This window comes from Ambystoma mexicanum, chromosome 6p (genome assembly GCF_040938575.1).
Source record: "Ambystoma mexicanum isolate Mex_15411 chromosome 6p, UKY_AmexF1_1, whole genome shotgun sequence".
Taxonomy (NCBI): Eukaryota; Metazoa; Chordata; class Amphibia; order Caudata; family Ambystomatidae; genus Ambystoma; species Ambystoma mexicanum.
The window spans coordinates 572,935,466-572,953,433 of NC_090935.1; the positions used below are offsets into that span (position 1 = coordinate 572,935,466).

The 17,968-nt window shown below is 49.6% G+C and overlaps 1 protein-coding gene across 1 annotated transcript in view; it reads left to right on the forward strand.

Annotated features, from left to right (window-relative positions):
* SLC30A5 (solute carrier family 30 member 5) overlaps positions 1-17,968 on the forward strand; it is a 738,926-nt gene that overhangs the window by 96,193 nt on the left and 624,765 nt on the right. Inside the window, exon 3 of the mRNA XM_069627390.1 lies at positions 17,747-17,813. Coding sequence (XP_069483491.1) covers positions 17,747-17,813 — 67 coding nt within the window. The remainder of the gene's footprint in view (positions 1-17,746; positions 17,814-17,968) is intronic.

Sequence of the window (17,968 nt, forward strand, 5' to 3'; positions counted from 1 at the left end):
AGGTATAAGGATTGGGACATCCCTGAAGACGTGATGGAGGTGTTGCTTTCAGCCAGAAGGCCCGCAACAAAGTCCCTGTACCGTTGCCATTGGAGGAAGTTCTGCGACTGGTGCAGGGTTAAGAATGTGGATCCTTTTGCATGTGAAATTCCCATGGTTCTGTCTTTTTTGCTTTCCTCGGCCCACAGGGGCCTTCAAGTGGGTACCATTAAAGGTTACCTGGCGGCGCTGTCCATATTTAAGCGCTCGCCTGAAGAGTGTTCCTATTTTAAAATTCCTTTAACTTCTCAGTTTCTGAAAGGGCTCACTAATGTGTTCCCTCCGTCACCTTTCCAGGTGCCCGGTTGGGATTTGAACCTTGTTATCAAGTTTCTGATGGGTGCTCCGTTTGAGCCTTTGCATTCATGCCCTTTGAGATTCTTATCTCTGAAAACGGTATTTTTAGTTGCAGTCACTTCCGCTCGCAGAGTGAGTGAGTTACAGGCACTTTCAGTTAAGCCACCCTTCACTGTATTTCACAAGGACATGGTTGCCCTTAGAGTTCGTCCTTCTTTTCTTCCGAAGGTAGTGACGGAATTTCATTTGGCCCAGAAGGTTGTTCTTCCGGCATTCTATCCTCCTCCACATCCTGGTAAGGAAGAGGAGAGGCTCCATAGGCTTGATCCTAGGAGAGCTTCAAGCTTTTATGTTTCACGCATGTCCCGGGTCAGAGTGGACGATCAACTCTTTATTGGTTTAGCTGGAAAGCGTTTGTGTTAAGCTATGACGTAACAGACTTTGTCTCGCTGGATTATTTTGGCCATCTCGGAGTGTTACCGCTTGGCGGGTAAGGACCCACCGGCTGGCTTGCGGGCCCATTCTACCAGGGGTATGGCTGCATCTACTGCCCTGCAGAGGGGTGTTCCTATTCGCAACATCTGTGATGCAGCCACCTGGGCTTCAGTACATACATTTGTACGTCACTATTCCCTCGATTCCATCCAAGGACAGGATCTGGCCTTTGGCAAGGCTGTCCTTTGTTATGCTATTTGATTGGCTATTCTAAATTTTGATTCTAAATTCTGTCCCTCCTCCTTGCTCTGGTACTGCTTTGGGAGTCTGTCATAGATATGGAATACGTCGGAGGACCCAATCCCCTCGAAGAACAAGTTACTTTCTTACCTGGTAACGTTCTTTCGATGGGATGGTCCGACGACGTATTCCATATCGCTCCCGCCCTGCCTTCCCCGCTGCAGAATTTCTTTTGCGATTGCAGCTTACGTTCCGCAAGGCTTTGTGTCTGACTGGCAGTTGACTAATGTCACACGTTCTGGGGGAAAAAAACTACAACTGAGGCTACGGGCGTCGTGCATCCTACTTATCACATCGGATGACGTCGGACGTCGGAGGAAGTCCTCGACGACCGCGCATCAATGTCATCGACGCAGGACGCAGACGCCGAAAAAAGTTTCCAAAGCAGCACAGCTGTGGTGATTACATGTCATAGATATTGAATACGTCGTCGGACCATCCCATCGAAAGAACGTTACCACGTAAGAAAGTAACTTGTTCTACTCCACCTCAAGCCAAGAGTTGGTCCTTTTTGAGTATTCATATCTTTGTTTTGTGATGATGCTGCATCAAACTCTATCTCCACCCGGGTGGAGAGGCCACATGCATGTAGGGTTGATGTGACCCCTCAGTTGTCATTGGTGATTCCTATCATGTGAGTGACCATATTAATGAAGCTTGCACTGCAAACCTCTTAGTGCTGTTGTTTTTTGCGGAAGAGGCAAATCCCTTGTCTTTCAACCGGTAGAGTTTGTGAGGGGCTTTGACCTGCAGATGATTGGGCCCAAATTGGAGGGGCAGTACATAGGTTTTTCTCAGATAGAGGCCCCAGACCACAAAACAGCACCCATCCCAGGTTGAACAGTGCAGCTTCAGAACAACAAGCATACTGAAATTGGAGGGTCTAACAGGCCGAGGGGAACAATACCTGAGAATTGTCTTGGACAGCTACTTCAGGGCTTCAACCCACAGCCATTTATGCAAAAGAAACACTTAAAATTAATCCTGTCTTTAGCTAATCAATGTAAAGATCTCCACGCTGGTGATATGCAGTCTGGCAACATTGTGTTTTGCATGAAGATGATCTATGCAGACGCTGGAGAGCCAGAAAACTTGACATTGCTACAATCCTTTTGGGAATTAACTTGGGCTCAAACTCAATTTATATAGGAGAGATCTGTGATATTGAAGTGTTGAATTAGATTGAAGAATGGCACAATGCAAAAGTTATATGGAAGAGAGGCTCGTCGGGAAACCTGAAACAACGTACAGGAAATTGGCCTGGACAGCTGTGGTATGTTCCTCTCCCTTGTGATGCAAATGAACATATCTGGCTGGGACATTCTCCTTTATTCTGACATTTGCGATTGTGACAAACAGAATGTTTTTAAATTCAAGGGGTTTGTTGAGTGAGGAGAACTCTCTCTTTAGGCCAAATTTCCTAACCTAGTGAGTCCCCCAGCAGCTTTGCTGGATTTCTGGAGTTTGTTTTTTTCTCCTGCCAAGAGTGAGACTCTTTCTCTCCCACTCTTGGACATGATTTATGGTGTTCCTTTGACTGCTAATGTGTTTTATGGGCTATGGGATCATTTACTCCATAGGGTCTCATGTGTTTTTTTCTATGTGTGTTACACAGCACCCTCCGTGCAGTAACACCTGGGTGTCATAGTGACACCCCACCATAGACTCCATACCCTGGGACTGACTACTGTCTCCCAGGGCATGTAAAGTCACCATTGGCTTTACTAGTCCCAAATTATTAACCGAAACCAGTACAAAGACCCAAGAGCAGCAAAGAGTTTTGGTAGCCAGCATTTGCGCTGCCATCTTTTAATAGTAGCGCATTACTGTGAAGTCTGTGCATCCATTGGAATTAGTCCGAGTCAGGTGTTAAAAGAGCCATGTTTTGAGAGATATGCAACATTTTCTCATTTTTGGGACATTCCAAGCCTGCACCAGGATCTGGTCAGAGGGTGGGTGTATGACAATAGAAGGATCTTTTGCAGGTTGTCACTTTGGGGACAAGTTGTGATTCAAGACGGTTCGTCAATGTGCTGTGCGAGGAGCGTGTGTCACCAGATATGGAGAGCTGTGACTGCTTTGTAGGTGATGCATGCAGTCTTGAACAGTATCCTGGTTTGGAGTGGAAGACAATGAAGTTTGCGTAGGATGGGGGCAATTCGGTCAAATTTCCATGTTCCTTCCAAGTGAGCAGCTGGGAACCCTGTGATGAGAGCATTTTTCCCCATCGATGTGCAAGACCACAAAGGCCTGTACTACTGTCCGGAAGCCCTGCAGCAGGGTGAAGGGTTTGATTTTTCAAAGGGTAGAGATTGGGCCTTCTTGGCTATCTATGTATTTCTGGAAGGACAGGCTGCTGTCCATGGTGAAGCCTAAGGATTTTGCCAAGTCTGAGAGCTGTGGATCAAAGCTGTTAGTTTCTTGATGGGTGGTGGCCTGTCACTGCAGCGGATGGGGTAGCTACTGATTACAGTTTAGGGAATACAACTGCTAGGAGCTATTTAGTTCACCGGCAGCTTGTTTCCGGATCGGCAAACTACAAGTCTGCCTGCCGGAGCTGCTGTGCCAGACAGGTCTGACCATGCTGGGTGCAGCGGCCACGGTAAGCAGACTCGTCACGGGAGCAGCCGCACCATTGTTAACGGTGCCGGTGCTCCCATGTCCACACTCCCATATAGTCCAGTAGGACTCTATGGGAATGGGGATTAACAAAATTACCGGCGCCTGACTTCCCGGCCACCGGACTTGTAATAGCCCGGTGGCACCGGGAAGGCAGGCGCCGGTAATTTTTTATGGGCCCGGGAACCCGGTAGCACCGGCAGGGTTACCACTGAACCCGTAATGAGGCCCATTGCACTTTGGAACTTGGAGGAGAATGAGTTGGGTTTGGTTTGAAGGAGCAAAGGGAGCAGTGAAATATGACTTTGATGTTGTCTTGATGCTTGCATATAGTAAGGAAATTGGGTCTGTGTATGGGTAATTGTTTATCTGTAAAGCACTTCTACACAAGTGAAGTGCTTCAAGACGGGAAGGGAACAAGGGGCTGATATTATCATTCTTAGGCATCTAAGATTCCGAATGATCAAACAGCAAAAACTAGCATACTAGGCCGGGGAATTTCTACTAGTATAAGTGCGTGATAGAGAGTGGGGGGAAAAGAAAGTGGGGGGCGGGAGATTTGCATACAAGACAAAAAAGGTTGGTCATCAGTACACCTATGCATGCAGGCATAACAAGCTAGTGGGGGAGAAAGAGGACAGGACAGACCAACATGCTAGCCTAGTACATTCAAGGTTGTGTAAGTGCGCAGACAAAAGTGCGAGGGAGGGGGAGTGGGACAAGTGCGACCAGCTCAGGGGCCACGGTTAAGTGCAGAGTGGGTGCAACTCTCATGGAACAAATTCCGAGTCAGTAGTGCAGGACAGAGTGTGGAGGCCCGGAGGCAAGTGCAGGACTGACAAGGGAGCCTGGGACCTGTGATGCTCTGGATGTGCACCAGGTGACAAGCCAGCTGACTGAGCAGATTTGGGAAGAGAACAAGGGAAGGAAGCAGGAGAGAAGAGAAGGAGGTTAGCAAGGGAGAGGGAGAGAAAAAAAGAAGAGGACGGTCTTCAGACATTTCCAGAACTTAAGAAGGTCTCGTTCAAGACAGAGAGAGGCACGTTCCAGAGGGAGGCACCTGTAGAGGATGAGGATTTGCCACCAAATCTGTTTGGAAAAACGTCTCACACACAGAGAGTTGGAGGAGGCCGAGCGGAGGGCTCTGGAGGGAGAGCATTTAGGAAGAGGGCGGTGTAGATAGTCGGTGCCCCGGCTCCCAGAAAGCCTTGTGGACTATGCAGAGGGATTTGAACTTGATCGTTGCAGCCATGGCAGGCCAGTGGAGGGATTTCAGCGACGGAGAGATGCAGTCCCTGGGCTTGAGGCCAAGCATAAGTCTCACGGTTCTGTTCTGGATAAGTTGATGAGGTTGGAGAGTAGAGGTAAGGAGAATGAGAAAGAGACTGTTTTTGTAGTCAGTCCGGCGAGAACCAAAGCTCTGGAGACAGTGAGCTTCTGGGGGAAGGTGAGAAAAGGTAGAATATCTCTGAGGAGGTGCAGCTGGTATTGGGACTTTCTAGACATGTCTGAGATGTGAGACGAGAAGGAGAGAAGGGGAGAGTAGAGTCGAAGATGACCTCCAGGTTTTTTGCCACACTAGTGGGTGAGGATGCAGGACCAAGGGTGGTCGGCGAGAGTGAAAGTGAGAAAATGGGAGCAGAGGCCCCAATGAGGACGATCTCTATATCACTGGCATTAAGCCAGAGATCATTGGCAGCACACCAGGACTGAATTGCTGACAGACAATTCGGGATAAGCGAGGAGGAGGAGGAGGAGGAGGAGGAAGAGGCCGAGGGTAGCCTGAAGGAGAGCAGAGTGTCATCCGCATAACACAAACTTGGAGGGGAAGGCAGAGATCATATGGGCCAAAGGGGCCATGTAGATATTGAAGAACCAGGGGCATATATCGTACCCCTGGGGGACACCATGTTGGGAAGGAGCCTAGTGCTTTTTTCATTCCCAAGCTTTCCAAGCGCTTTAGAATTAGACGAGACTTGTGTTAACTCTTTTCTAAGCACTACAAGAGTCCAGGGGGAGGAGGGTCACTAATTAAAGATAGTTAGGATTGAAATGTGAGGTGCAAATAACTATTTAGATGGATATATTTTAAAACTGTTAAATTGTAGTTGGCTTTGCTCAAAGCACTTGGTGAATGCAGCCTGTGCTAAAAATAGACTACAGGCAGAGAGTGGCTGAGCAGCTGTTACCGTCCATCAAAAGTCCATGTACACTAAGAATAGGAGTGTACAGATTCAATGCATGACATACAGAGTTATTAAACCAGGTTTAAAAGAGATTGTAGGACCACATAAAAATGAGTAAGATGTGTGGACTGAATGAAAATTAGTTATAAAAATATTTAGTTTTTCCTGGGGATTAGGCCTCAAGGTTTGTAAAAATCTGCAGGGCTGTAGTGTGTGCCTATGTAAGGTATTAATATGTTGAGTAGCATGGCTGCCAGGAATTTCTGTTGATGAGGAAATAAAGACTTTGTCCTTCTTGCCTTTCAAGGGATTCTGCAATTTTGGATGAGCTCTGCCGGTATCCGGGGCCCAAGTTGAAGAGTATATAAAGGCCCCTTCTTGCCATCAGTCTGCAGGAGCTTGCAGCGGTTGGGGGGGCACAGAACAGACAGTTGAGGAGCAGAGTTCTTTGCTCCTAGCCTCATTTTCTGTAAAGATTAAAGTGTTATCCTTGCAAGATAGGGGTGCATTTACTCTGCTGTGAGCGTGATCAGGGGGTAAACCAATATATTTAAGGGGTACAAGTATGGGCTACCTTTCAACCACAAGGTGGTTATAGGTGATTTGTGTGCATTGGAATGTGACATGAGTTCATACTGAGGTGGATGCACATGTAGTGTTTCTGGTTGGTGTCTGTTGTGGTACATTTGAGCATTATGATCCTATGGTGTGGTCTGTGGACTATTGTCTTTGCTTCAAAGCTGAGTTTTTTTTTCCAACATTATTTTTATTATTTTTGCCATAACAAGCCATACAAATCATCAAATGTTACATACATTGCGCGCTTGTTATTGCATTTAAGAGAAGAAAACAGCGCTGGGTATGACTGAGAGTTAGCAGATCATGAATTTTCTTCAAAACAATTATTAATAACAACTGAAAAATAAAAAGGGGGAGAGGGGGAACAGGAGCTATATACACAGCGGGAACAGAGGACTGCTTTGTTCAATGTTGGGATAGTTTCAAAGGTTCGGCGTGACTCTTTGGCTGGCTTTGGGATGGGTTTCTTCGGTGTAGGCCCTTCAGGGTTGGGGTGTCTGGCCTGGTCAGTTTTTATCGACTCAGACGTATTAAGGAGCCTTTCAGCACTTCGGGCCTGGCTTCTGTTGTGTTCTCCTCAGTCCTGGGTGTCCATCCAGCGCAGTGCTGGGGGCTGTCTTGCCACCCCAGGGAATTGTTGCACGTAGTTCAGGAAGGGGGCCCATATGCGCTCGAATTTGGACTTTGCCCAGTCTGATGGCCGTGACTTTCTCGGCAGCGACGATGTCCCAGCATTTGGACCACCACATTTGCATGGATGGGCCCTCCGGGTTTTTCCAGAGTCTAGCGATGGCGATTTCGGCCGCTGTGAGGAGGTGGGAGCAGAGATCCGCCAGGCAGCCTGTTAGGGGGAATTGACCGTCTCCTGTCGCCTCCAGCAGCACGATTCCTGGATCCCAGGGGATGTTGAGCACTGTGATTGCTTCGATTTGTTCCAAAATGTTCTTCCAGAATCGGGTGGCTTTCGGGCACGTCCAGAAGAGGTGGAACAGGGTTCCGCTGTCTGGGCAACCCCTCCAGCACTGAGCCGGAATAGCTGAGTTATATTTGTTTACGATTACGGGGGCCCGGTACCATCTGTAGCAGACTTTGAACGCGTTTCCTTTGTCACACATTTTGAACTTTTATGTGCGCGGGCCCAGATGTGGAGCCATTCCTCTGGTTCAATCGTTTTTCCGAGATCGACTTCCCATTTCAGCATATATGGTTCTTTTTTGGTGGAGTCTGCTCTGTCTAGCATTTTGTACAGGGTGGAGATTTTCCCTCTCGGAGGGGTTGCCGAGAGAGTGAGTTCTAATGCTGTTAGTTCTCTAATGCCCTGTTTCCTGACCTGCTGGTTCGACAGCCAGTGCCTCAGTTGCGTGTAGCGAAACCTTTCAGGTTCCTGAATCTTGAATTTGGCTTTACACTCCTCGAAGTTTAACGGACGGCCATTCTCAAAGAAGTCTGCCATGGTCTCTAAGCCCCCAGCTCTCCACTCCGTAAACAGGTTTGGTGAGATTCCCGGGGAGAAGTCTGGATTGTCCCAGATGGGGTCCCGTTGTGCTTCTGCATTTCCATCGGCGGGCTGCCTTTTTCCAGCTAGCCACCGTGTTTCTTGTTGCTGGTAGGGGGCCCAGGTCTTGGGTCCCCTTGGGTTCTTTGCAGTGGGCAGAGATTCAATCGGTGCCTTGCTCCAGTCTTCTTCCTGTTGTAACCACCGGGGGCGGTTGACGAGGAGCTTCCAGGCGAAAGCTGGGGCTAGCTGGGCTGCGAGACAGTACCTTGCTACTTCTGGGACCCCTAGGCCGCCCAGGGCGGCGTTTCGGAGTATGATGCGTTTCGGGATACGTGGTTTCTTTCCTTCCCAGACGAGGTTCAGTATTTCTCCTTGCAGATTACGTAGGGCCTTTTCCCGGATTGCCACAGGTAGGGCTTGTGCGAAGTATAGCAGCGTGGGGTTAGATTCATTTTTATCGCCGTAATATGGCCGAACCATGAGATTTCTTGTTTTCTCCAGCATCCGATGTCCTTTTTCAGGTCCCTGAAGAGTGCCGGGAAGTTTGACATGTACAACTTCTCAGTTGTGTTGGTTAGTTGAACTCCTAGGTAGCTGATGCTGCTTCTTGCCCAGGGGATCCGAAACTCAGCTTCAAGAGTAGATTTGAGCTTACTAGGGATGGTAATTCCCAGTGCCACCGATTTGGAGATATTTATTGTGAACCCTGAGACTGCGCGAAATTCTTCTAGGGTTTGCCATAGGGCTCTTATTGATTCTGCAGGTCGGGTGAGTGTGAGGAGCACATCGTCAGCGTAGAGGGCGATTTTGTAGGATTCCCTTTTAATCGTGAGGCCTTGGATTGATGAATTTCGGCGGACCCTGTCCGCGAATGTCTCCATTGATAGGGCGAAGATAAGTGGGGAGAGTGGGCATCCTTGTCTCGTGCCTCTGGTTATATTTATTCTGCCGGATTTGGCCCCGTTTAGGCGCAGAATTGTAGAGGGGCTTTGGTAGATGGCTAGGACCCATTTTACAAAGTTTGGGCCGAAGCCAAAATGCAGTAGGATTTCCTCCACGTAGCCCCAGTCGAGCATATCGAATGCCTTGATAAGCATCCAAGGAGAGAACTATCAGTTTTGAGCCCGACCTGTTCGCTGACTCTATTATGTTGATGGTTGTACGGATATTGTCTTGGGTGCCTCGCCCCGGGATGAAGCCTGCTTGGTCTGGGTGGATGATCTCTAGGAGGGATGGGCCAGCCGGTTTGCCAGTATTTTGGCGAATATTTTCGCATCATTGTTTAGGAGCGTTATGGGCCTTTATGATGTGCAATGTGTCCGGTCTTTCCCCGGCTTTGGAATTGGCACAGTTATCGATTCGTTCATAGACACCATTGTGGAGCCAGTGGAGAGGAATGAGTTGTACAGGTTTGCCAGGTGTGGTGATAATAGGTGAGCAAACTTCTTGTAGAATTTTGAAGTAAGCCCGTCCGACCCAGGCTTTGTGTTTTTCAGATGGCAAATCGTTTCGCTATCTTCCTCCGCTGAGATTAGGCCCTCCAGGTCGGACATTGACGGAGATGGCTGTATCTTTGGGATAGAGGCCAGGAGTTGAGCAATTCCTGGGGCTAACGTTGGAGGTCCTGCCATGATTTCCTCATGGTGCTGCACCATTATTTCCAGCTTTTCAGGGTCCAGGTGGTGTAAGGAGCCATTTTTGTCCCTCAGGGCTTGGATGTGGTTCCTGGTGTGGAGCTTTTTCAGCTTGTGAGCTAGGAGTCGGTTCGCTTTGTTACTGTTAAGGTAGTAGTACTGTTTAGTATAGATTAATGCTCTGGCGGCCCGGTCTGCTAGGTGGGTTTCAAGCTCTCTTTTAGCTCTTTTTAGTTCGCGGTGCGTTGTTTTCATGTAGCATTGTTTGAGCTCGTTTTCTAGTTCTGCTAGTCTTTCTTCCAGCTTTCGTTGCTTCATCAGATTTTGGCGCTTGAGTCTGGCTGTTGAGTCCATCGCCACCCCACGGATTACCGGCTTCATGGCGTCCCACACTGTTGCCACTGAGGAGTCAGGGGTTATGTTCTGAGTGAAGTAATTCTGAATCGCCTCCGCTAGGTTGGAGCTGGCCACTATGTCGGTGAGGATGTAGTCTTGCATCTTCCATTGCCGCCGGATAGGTTTAGGAACTCCGTGGAGAAGCTGCATCATCGTGATCCGAGGTTGCAATAGGTCCGATTTGGACATCCTCCACGCAGGGGGCCATAGTATTAGCGGCCAGTAAGCGGTCGATCCGCGAATATCCTCTGTGTACATGCAAAAATAAGGTGTAGTCCCTTTCTCCCTGGTTGCGTAGTCTCCATATGTCTATGGTCTTGGTTTCTCTGAGGAACTCCGCTAAGGCCAGGGATTTGCTGAAGTCTTCCCTTGAGGCTGGGAGCGTCTTGTCCACACTCTGGTCTGGGGGGAGGTTAAAATCTCCTCCGATTAGTAAGTGGCCAACTGAGAAGGCCGTGATAATGGGGAGGAAACTGTGGAGGAATTGGTCTTGCTCTTTGTTTGGCCCGTAAATTGCCCCCAGGGTGATCGGTAGTTCGACTAGGAGGCCTTTCAGGAGCAGGAATCTACCCTCCGGGTCTCTTTTGACCATGATCTGCATTAATGGGAGATCTTGACCTAGCAGGATTGCGACTCCTCTCTTTTTCTGTGCGGCTGAGGCGAAGTAACATTTCGGGAAGCATCGGAAACAAATTCTCTTTTCATCTTCCACTGTCAGGTGGGCTTCCTGGAGGTAGACGACGTCAGCTACCAGTTGGTCGAGCCTGTGCTCCACCGATTTTCGCTTTCTTGGTGCATTGAGCCCCTGTACATTCCAAGTCGTGATAGTAAGTGTTTTGTTTAGCGAACCCATCCTTTGAAGCTGAAGTAGGTCGGTTCATAGTCTTCCTTGAAGGTTTCTTGTTCCATGTGTTACAGCGCTGCATTCCGCCATGTTCCCCCTTTTGTGAGGAACCCCCCTCCTCCTGGCCCCCCCCACCCTTGCCTCCCCCCAATCCCCCCCCAACAATAACAAGGTTTCCGGACCAGCCTTCAACCAACGGCCGGACCGGTGTAATAACTCTGCTTGGAGGCAAACTGTGCCTCTTCTGTTGACCAGTAAAACTCAGGTTGAGGATGTAGTGCGTTCTTTGGCGGAATTGAGATCAGGTTCCGGTGGTATTAGTTTCTCATCTCGAACCAGGCAGGGTGATGGGCCACCTGGGCACCTTTGCTTGATGGGCCTGGGGGCAAGCAAATAGGGTCGGTCTGAGACCTTTTGGTGTCTCTTCCCGCAATGTGGGTGGTCAGTCCAGGAAGGAGCGCAGGACCCCCCCCCCCGCCCGAAGGCCGTGGTTGGTAAGAGCCTCCCACTCAGCGGTTGTTGTCCCTTTTGGTCTTGCTCGGTGGACCTCTGAGTCTGTGGCGCCCCGTTATCTTGGTCCAGGGTCTAGAGGAGTCCCCCCGTGCAACCCCCCGGGGCCTCTGCGGCTTAAGCGGAGGCCCCCTCCTCGCTATCCGGATTCATGAATCGTTTGGCCTCTCTGAGGGAGGGGATTATCCGAGACCTGCCTTCCCAATTGAAGATTAGGGCCATGGGGAAGCCCCAGCGATAGTTCGTTATTCTCTCCCGCAGCCTTTCGGCAAGTGGTTTAAGGACTTTTCTTTAGCGAATGTGGCCGCTGCTAAGTCCTGGTACAGGGATATTTCGGCATCTCGGAAGCCAATTCGGGCCGAGCTTCTGGCTTCCTGCATGATTTCTTCCTTGACTCTGTAGAAATGGACTCTCGCTAGGACGTCTGGCGTGGAGTTTGCGCTTTGTTTGGCTCTAACCCTGTGAACCCTATCCAGTTCCAGGGGGGCTTCGTTTGAGAGCGTCGGGATGAAGCGGAAAAAGTCGTTGACATAGGTGTTGAGTTCCTCCTCGGGGACAGAGCTTGGTATTCCTCTCAGGCGGATATTATTGCGCCTGGATATATTTTCGGCTGCTTCTTGTTTGTTCTCAAGGGCCTCACATCTGGCCTCCAGCGCGGTGAGTCTATCAGCTCCCTCCGCGATCTCGAAGTTTTGCTCAAACAGGGTGGTTTCAATTTCTTCTGTTCTGGTTTCGACTTCTCCCACTCTCTTGTCCAGGGACGAGATTTTGCCTTTTAGTTCTTCTGTTCCTTTTTGGTACTCCTTAGTTATGGCGGATAGGAGCTCCTGGAGATCAGCTTTGGTGACTGCTTCGGTTGAAGGCTCTGTGTTGGGGTCCAGGGAAACTCCTACAGCGTCATTCCGCTCCCCTTTCTTAGTCTTTTCCCCCATGGTGGTGGACAGTAGGGTCGCTATATCGGTTTGTTTGGACGATTTCGAGTTCCTGGACATTACTCCTTCTGGCTCAGGCGGTAGCCGGACCCCTCCTCACCCGGGGCGGACTATGTTAGAGCACTGGGGGCCCTTCTTTTTCCCCGTCCCTCCGGCTAATCCGGCTTGTCTGGTGTCTCTGCTGCGGGGACGCTCTGGGTAGGCAGCTGCTGTGTTCTATTTAATATCTTGGGGCTCCGGTAAGGAGCAGCTGGGCCATAAACCGCCCCTGTACGGATCACTTCTCCGGGGGTGGAGCGGTGCCACTGGGGGGAATGTGTGATGGGACCCTCCAAGCTGCAAGGGTCGATGGGGAAGGAGGGACAGGGCCTCCTTTTCAAATTCGGGCACGGGCTACGCTCCCGGGGCCGTCCACGGCCGAGCAGAAACCCCACTTAGTCGCCCAGGAGCCGGAATGGGGGAGTTGAGTTGTGGGCCCAGGGAGCTCCTATATGGTGCGGCAGGTGCTGCCCTACCTTCCGCCAGGAGCGGGCACCACGAAGGATGAGCTGTGTCAGGGTGGTCTCCCGTGCTCCCAGCTCTGGCTGGGGCGGAGGTAGCCCTGGTTCACCCGTAGACCCCACGGGAGGGCCGTTCACCCTGGACTGCAGGTAGTGGGTGGTGGGAAGCTGGTGGATCTGGATCCAGGAGGGGTAGGGCCGAAGCCCTGCGCTGCACTTCTCTTTGGCAGGGCTCACCACACCGCTGTCGGCAGTTCCCAGGCCCGATGCTCTAGTCCTCACACGCCTGGGCAGAGGGGGTTGCTGGACTCCGCCAAAGGAGAGCATCCGCTGCTTTGTGTTGTCTGGTGCCGCAACCGCTGCGGGCGTGGACGCTCACCCGAAGAGCCGGTGGAGGCTAGCTGGTAGGTTCGGGGGAAGGACAGAGCCCCGTGCTGCGCCCCTGTGAGGCAGGGCTCGCCCCACCGCCGCTGATGGCCTCCGGGCCCGATGCTCTGACTCTCTCTTGCTGGAATAGGACGGTTTGTTGAGCCCTGTCGGGAGGCAGGCCCTGCGGCCGTGGATGTTTGCTCCAGCCTGCAGATGTCTGAGAATCCGTGGATTCGGAGAGGAGGGGGAGGCAGAGCCCCAGGCTGCCGCCCTCTGTGGCTGGGCTCGCTCCCCTCCCACTGTTGGTCTGCGAACCCGATGCTTTGGCCCTCTCACACTGGGCCAGGAGGGCTCGCAGGGCCCCATCGGAGGAGGGAACCGTTACTTTAGTTGTCGGACACTGCGCCGGCACAGGTGCGCTCCTCCAACGGGGGTCGACGGACGGCTCCGCTTAATGCCAATCCAGAAAGATAAACTGTGGCTGGCCCCTGGATGAGCTCCCACAGTTCTCACACAGCTCAGATGTACGGGGGGGAAGGCCAGCCTACGCAGATCAGCGGTCCGCCATCTTGGGCTGCCTCTGGCGCCGGCACACCACACCGGAAAATTCTGCTCGAACTCGGTCCCCTTCCAGGTTAGGGCGACAAGCTTGAGGCATAAGCTGCTCCAGCCTCACGGCTCTGCAGGACGCCGATTTTGTTCAGAGACCTTAATTTTACTGGGGCATTTTAGATAAATACGTGGTCGCGGCCGGGAGCTCTCACCGGACCAAACCGCTCACCATGGCACCAAGCCACGCCCCCTGAAAGCATCACTTACTCTCTGTTGGCTCTGTGCTATGTTGTGGTTTTGGGTATTGTTTGCTGAACAGTGTTTTGCGGTATTGAAGACTGGAAATGATACTGTGGTGCAGTTTACATAAGACTGGAGCACCTCATCAGTTTGCAGCCAAATGAGCAGATATTAACGGGAGCAGTGGCAGAGGCAGAGTAACGCAGGGTGCAGTCATGAAGCCATACATCAGTCTGGAGCGAGTATAGAACAGTGCTGTCACTTCGTAGATGCTGGGACCAAGCCTCCTCTGATCTATGATCCCACAACTGACTAGCAGTGACCAGTCACATTTTAAGGCTTTCGCCAGGGCCATTTCACCCCACCCCCAAGGTTGTACAACAGCAATGTTATTATCCCAAGGTTATACATCCTTGTAACGGCAGCATTCCTGCTTGAAGATGGCTATTAAAACTGGCTGTTCATTTAATAATATTCAACTTGGTCTAGAACCCATTTCCCCTGAGACGACGTCCTTGAGTTCTCTTCTGGGTCCACATTTACTTCACATTGTCAGTAAGATAATAGCTTTCAGGTGAATGGAAGGAATGGGTGTGACTTTAGGACCTTGTTAAAAACACTGGAAAGGGACATCCAAGTGCAAATTGGACTGTGTGTGACTAATTGCAGGGGTCAGCATTAGTTCCTACTCATGCCTTTAAAAGTTAAGATCACCTTCATTTATATTCTGCTTAGTCATTGGCTGACAAATGAGGGAGCACTTGCCTGTATTCAGATCTTTTCAGCTGGTGGCACCAGAGTAAAACTCTGATGAACCCTGGAAAATGAATACATTGAATGTGGTGTCTTTTGTGCAGGCTGTGATGCTGGAAATGCATTGGAGGGACAGAGCCTCTGTATCCTTGTTCTTTACTGCTTTTTATCGTGTGTTCTGTCGTGTTTTCCGCACATGAGTTCATGTGGGACTCTTGGCGGTGCAGCTCTTTTTTGGTTTGGTGTACAGACCCATGGGATCCCCTTATGGTACCCATGGGTGGGAGTACAACCCTGTGCCCCTAGTGTATGTTTTTGGGCACCTGTGTGTTGCCCACAGAGCAGGGTATGGGCTGGTGGCAGATCCATGCTGAATTTGACGGGTGCTCTGAGTATCCTCCATTTTGGGATACCCATGCCCTGCCATTGGAATCAGTTGATTCCTGATGGGAAACAAGATGGCCCCCATGGCCTCTTGCCTTCTATTGCCTGTTAACTTGTTTTCCCAAAGTCCTGGGAAGCCCTGACTCTGTCCCTTCCCCCTGACCGGCTGTTGGGTGGAAGTTCCATATATGGTGGTGTTGTGAAGTCCAGACTGGCTGGAGCCTTCCCAGTGACTGTATGTTGTGGGTACACCCTGTGGGTGGGACCTGGGTGAATGGAGTGTGTGACGAATATGCATTCTGTGTTGTGGGTGTTTAGTATCTGGTGGTTGACACAATGACTGAGACATCCCTGCCCGAAACTGGTATGAATGTAGTGTGGTGTTTTGAATGGCTGGGTACTTGTCCCAATACACATAATTTGTTGTGAGTGTCTGGAGAGGAGTATATGGCCTGAATGCACTATGTACCTGATTGGATGCCTGCCTGCATGAATGCCCTTCTGACCGATTGGTTGCCTGAGTGTGACCCAACAGAAGGAATGGGAGATTAACTAGTATATCTGGGGGCCTCTCACTGCTAGAATTCGTGTTCAGAAGCTGAAGTCCACTACGAGTAACTGGAGTAACTGAAGCTTGACCTTGAAGCCCTGCTGGACGAGAAGAATTGCTGTTGCTCTCCTTCACAATCTGAAAGCTGCTGTGCCTCCAAGGACTGACCCATAGAGTACCTGGTAAGGCGCCCTCTTCCCGAGCTACGAGGGATCATCGTGCACCAGCTGATCTTTGCCAAAGCTCCCTGGTAGACAGACCTACGACAGGCTGCCGACCGGAGACGGTGACTGCCGCGGAACCCCCAATAGAAGCGCCCGGACTGTTGTCCGCCACTGCCGTCGCCGACTTGAGCCGCCGTTCTCCCGTTTTGCCTAAGAACTTCATTTGATCCAAGAACGTTCTCGTCTGCATCGTCGCCCGCTTTATCCTGCTGGATAAGGCCCGAGCGTCGACTCGCCGAGGAGCATCCACCGGTGGGTTTCCTGCCACCCAACGACCACAGGGACACCGACGACTCGACGCCCTTGCTGGGCCACAGTTCTTCATCTCTTTGCGGTCCAAAACTATCGCCACTGAGGTGCCCTGCACGCCTCTTCCTTGCAGGACGCCAACGCTCAGTCGTCAATGAGCACTGCTAGGAACGAAGCTGCCACCTCACTGCCATAGTTCACCCTGTTCTCCGTCGGACGTTCGACCCATGACTCCTGCCTTAAAGGGAGGCCACTCGAGAAGGGCCGTCAATTTCCCGTTGACGAACGCTACAATTCCAGGTACATTGGGGCTGTAGAACTATTGTAGAAGGAAATAAGACTCATAGAATAATATATGGACTGGGCTTGTGCTATATCTTTATCTTACAGGTTGCCCAGGCCGGGGGATCTCCACACAGAACTGTGCTTAACGGTAGAGGCCAGTATTCTGCCTATTGTTTCAACCATCTTGCTTTCCTTCCTATTTCTATTGCTGGTTTCCTTGTTATTGATCTGTGTTACATTTGGACAGTAAAGTTGATGCACTTCAATGAGATCTGATAATACTTGTGGTGCCACTTTAGAACTGTATATATTTACCATTGTTGATTTTCTGAGCACAGAGTGAGTTATTGTGATAGTGTACATAACCTTGAATATTAATTATATAAAGACTGTGTTTTAACTAATACAGTGTGTGGACATTCCTTTGTGGGGGCTTACGGACTACACTGTACTTAAGAACCAGCCTGCATCACCTCCTGAGAAGCTAGGCCTTGATTGCCCGACCATAGCTAGCAAATAGAGAATCTTGGCTGGGGTCCTCTGTGCCGCTCCTCTACCATATAGAGAGCAGAAGTACAGACACCCCCCTCCAGTCTTTAAACAGGCCAATATGAGTTTGTTGATAAGATTGCTTCTCCATGAGAGGCACAAACAAAGTCTTATGTGATTAAAATTGACCTAATTCCTAAAAATAAAAATACCACGTGAAGCTTAGAACTTCAAATCTGATCACAAACTAATATATGTGAGGGGATAGTGTGAAACTTTGACCACTGCAAGAACATAACCTTCTGCAGGCAAATGCTTTTGTGAACATAGCGATGAGGCTCGTAGGCTCTGAGGCAAAATCCTAGTTTCCTCCGACACGTAAGGGATGCATCAGGATACTTCAAATTTCTCAAAATTTAAAAAAATAAGTTTTGATTTGCTTCATTTTTTCTTCAAAAACTAAGTACTCTGCATATATACGTTCTACCTATATTATGTGACGCTGCAGGGGCACTTTTACAGGTATTCATTTTGGAAGATGAGGTGGAACAGACCATAAAAGAATTTAATTTATATACGGTTGAAGGATCTGATGGCTTTCGTAACTCCTTTTGCAAGTCTTCAATTGGAGAGTTGACCATTACCTTATCTCCACCAAAAATATTTTTTTTCCTGCCATTGGATCAGATCACTAACACTATCATTGAATTAGTGTTTACCTATTTAATATAATTTGCCTTTACACATTAATTGGTTGGGAATGTTTTCAGCAATCTGTCATTGTGAGGATCATTCTATATTTTCATTTTATATTTTAGTTTTATACCATTTTAACAGATTTATCTTTGCTCATTAATACTCATTTTTACACCCTTTATATAGATCTGCTATTTTGATGATTTTGTTTCAAAAGCCATTTTCGTCTGGGAAAGCTGTTACAAGACGTCAGGTAAGTCTCATTGTTCAAATTAATGACCTGACAATTTAAATGGTGTCGGAAATGTGCAAACAATTGCTTGTTTTTGCATTTATAATTTTGAGTTGATATTTTTGTGTGCCGTCAAGCAACCATTGATCTGTATTTTTTACTCTGCTTTAAATTGC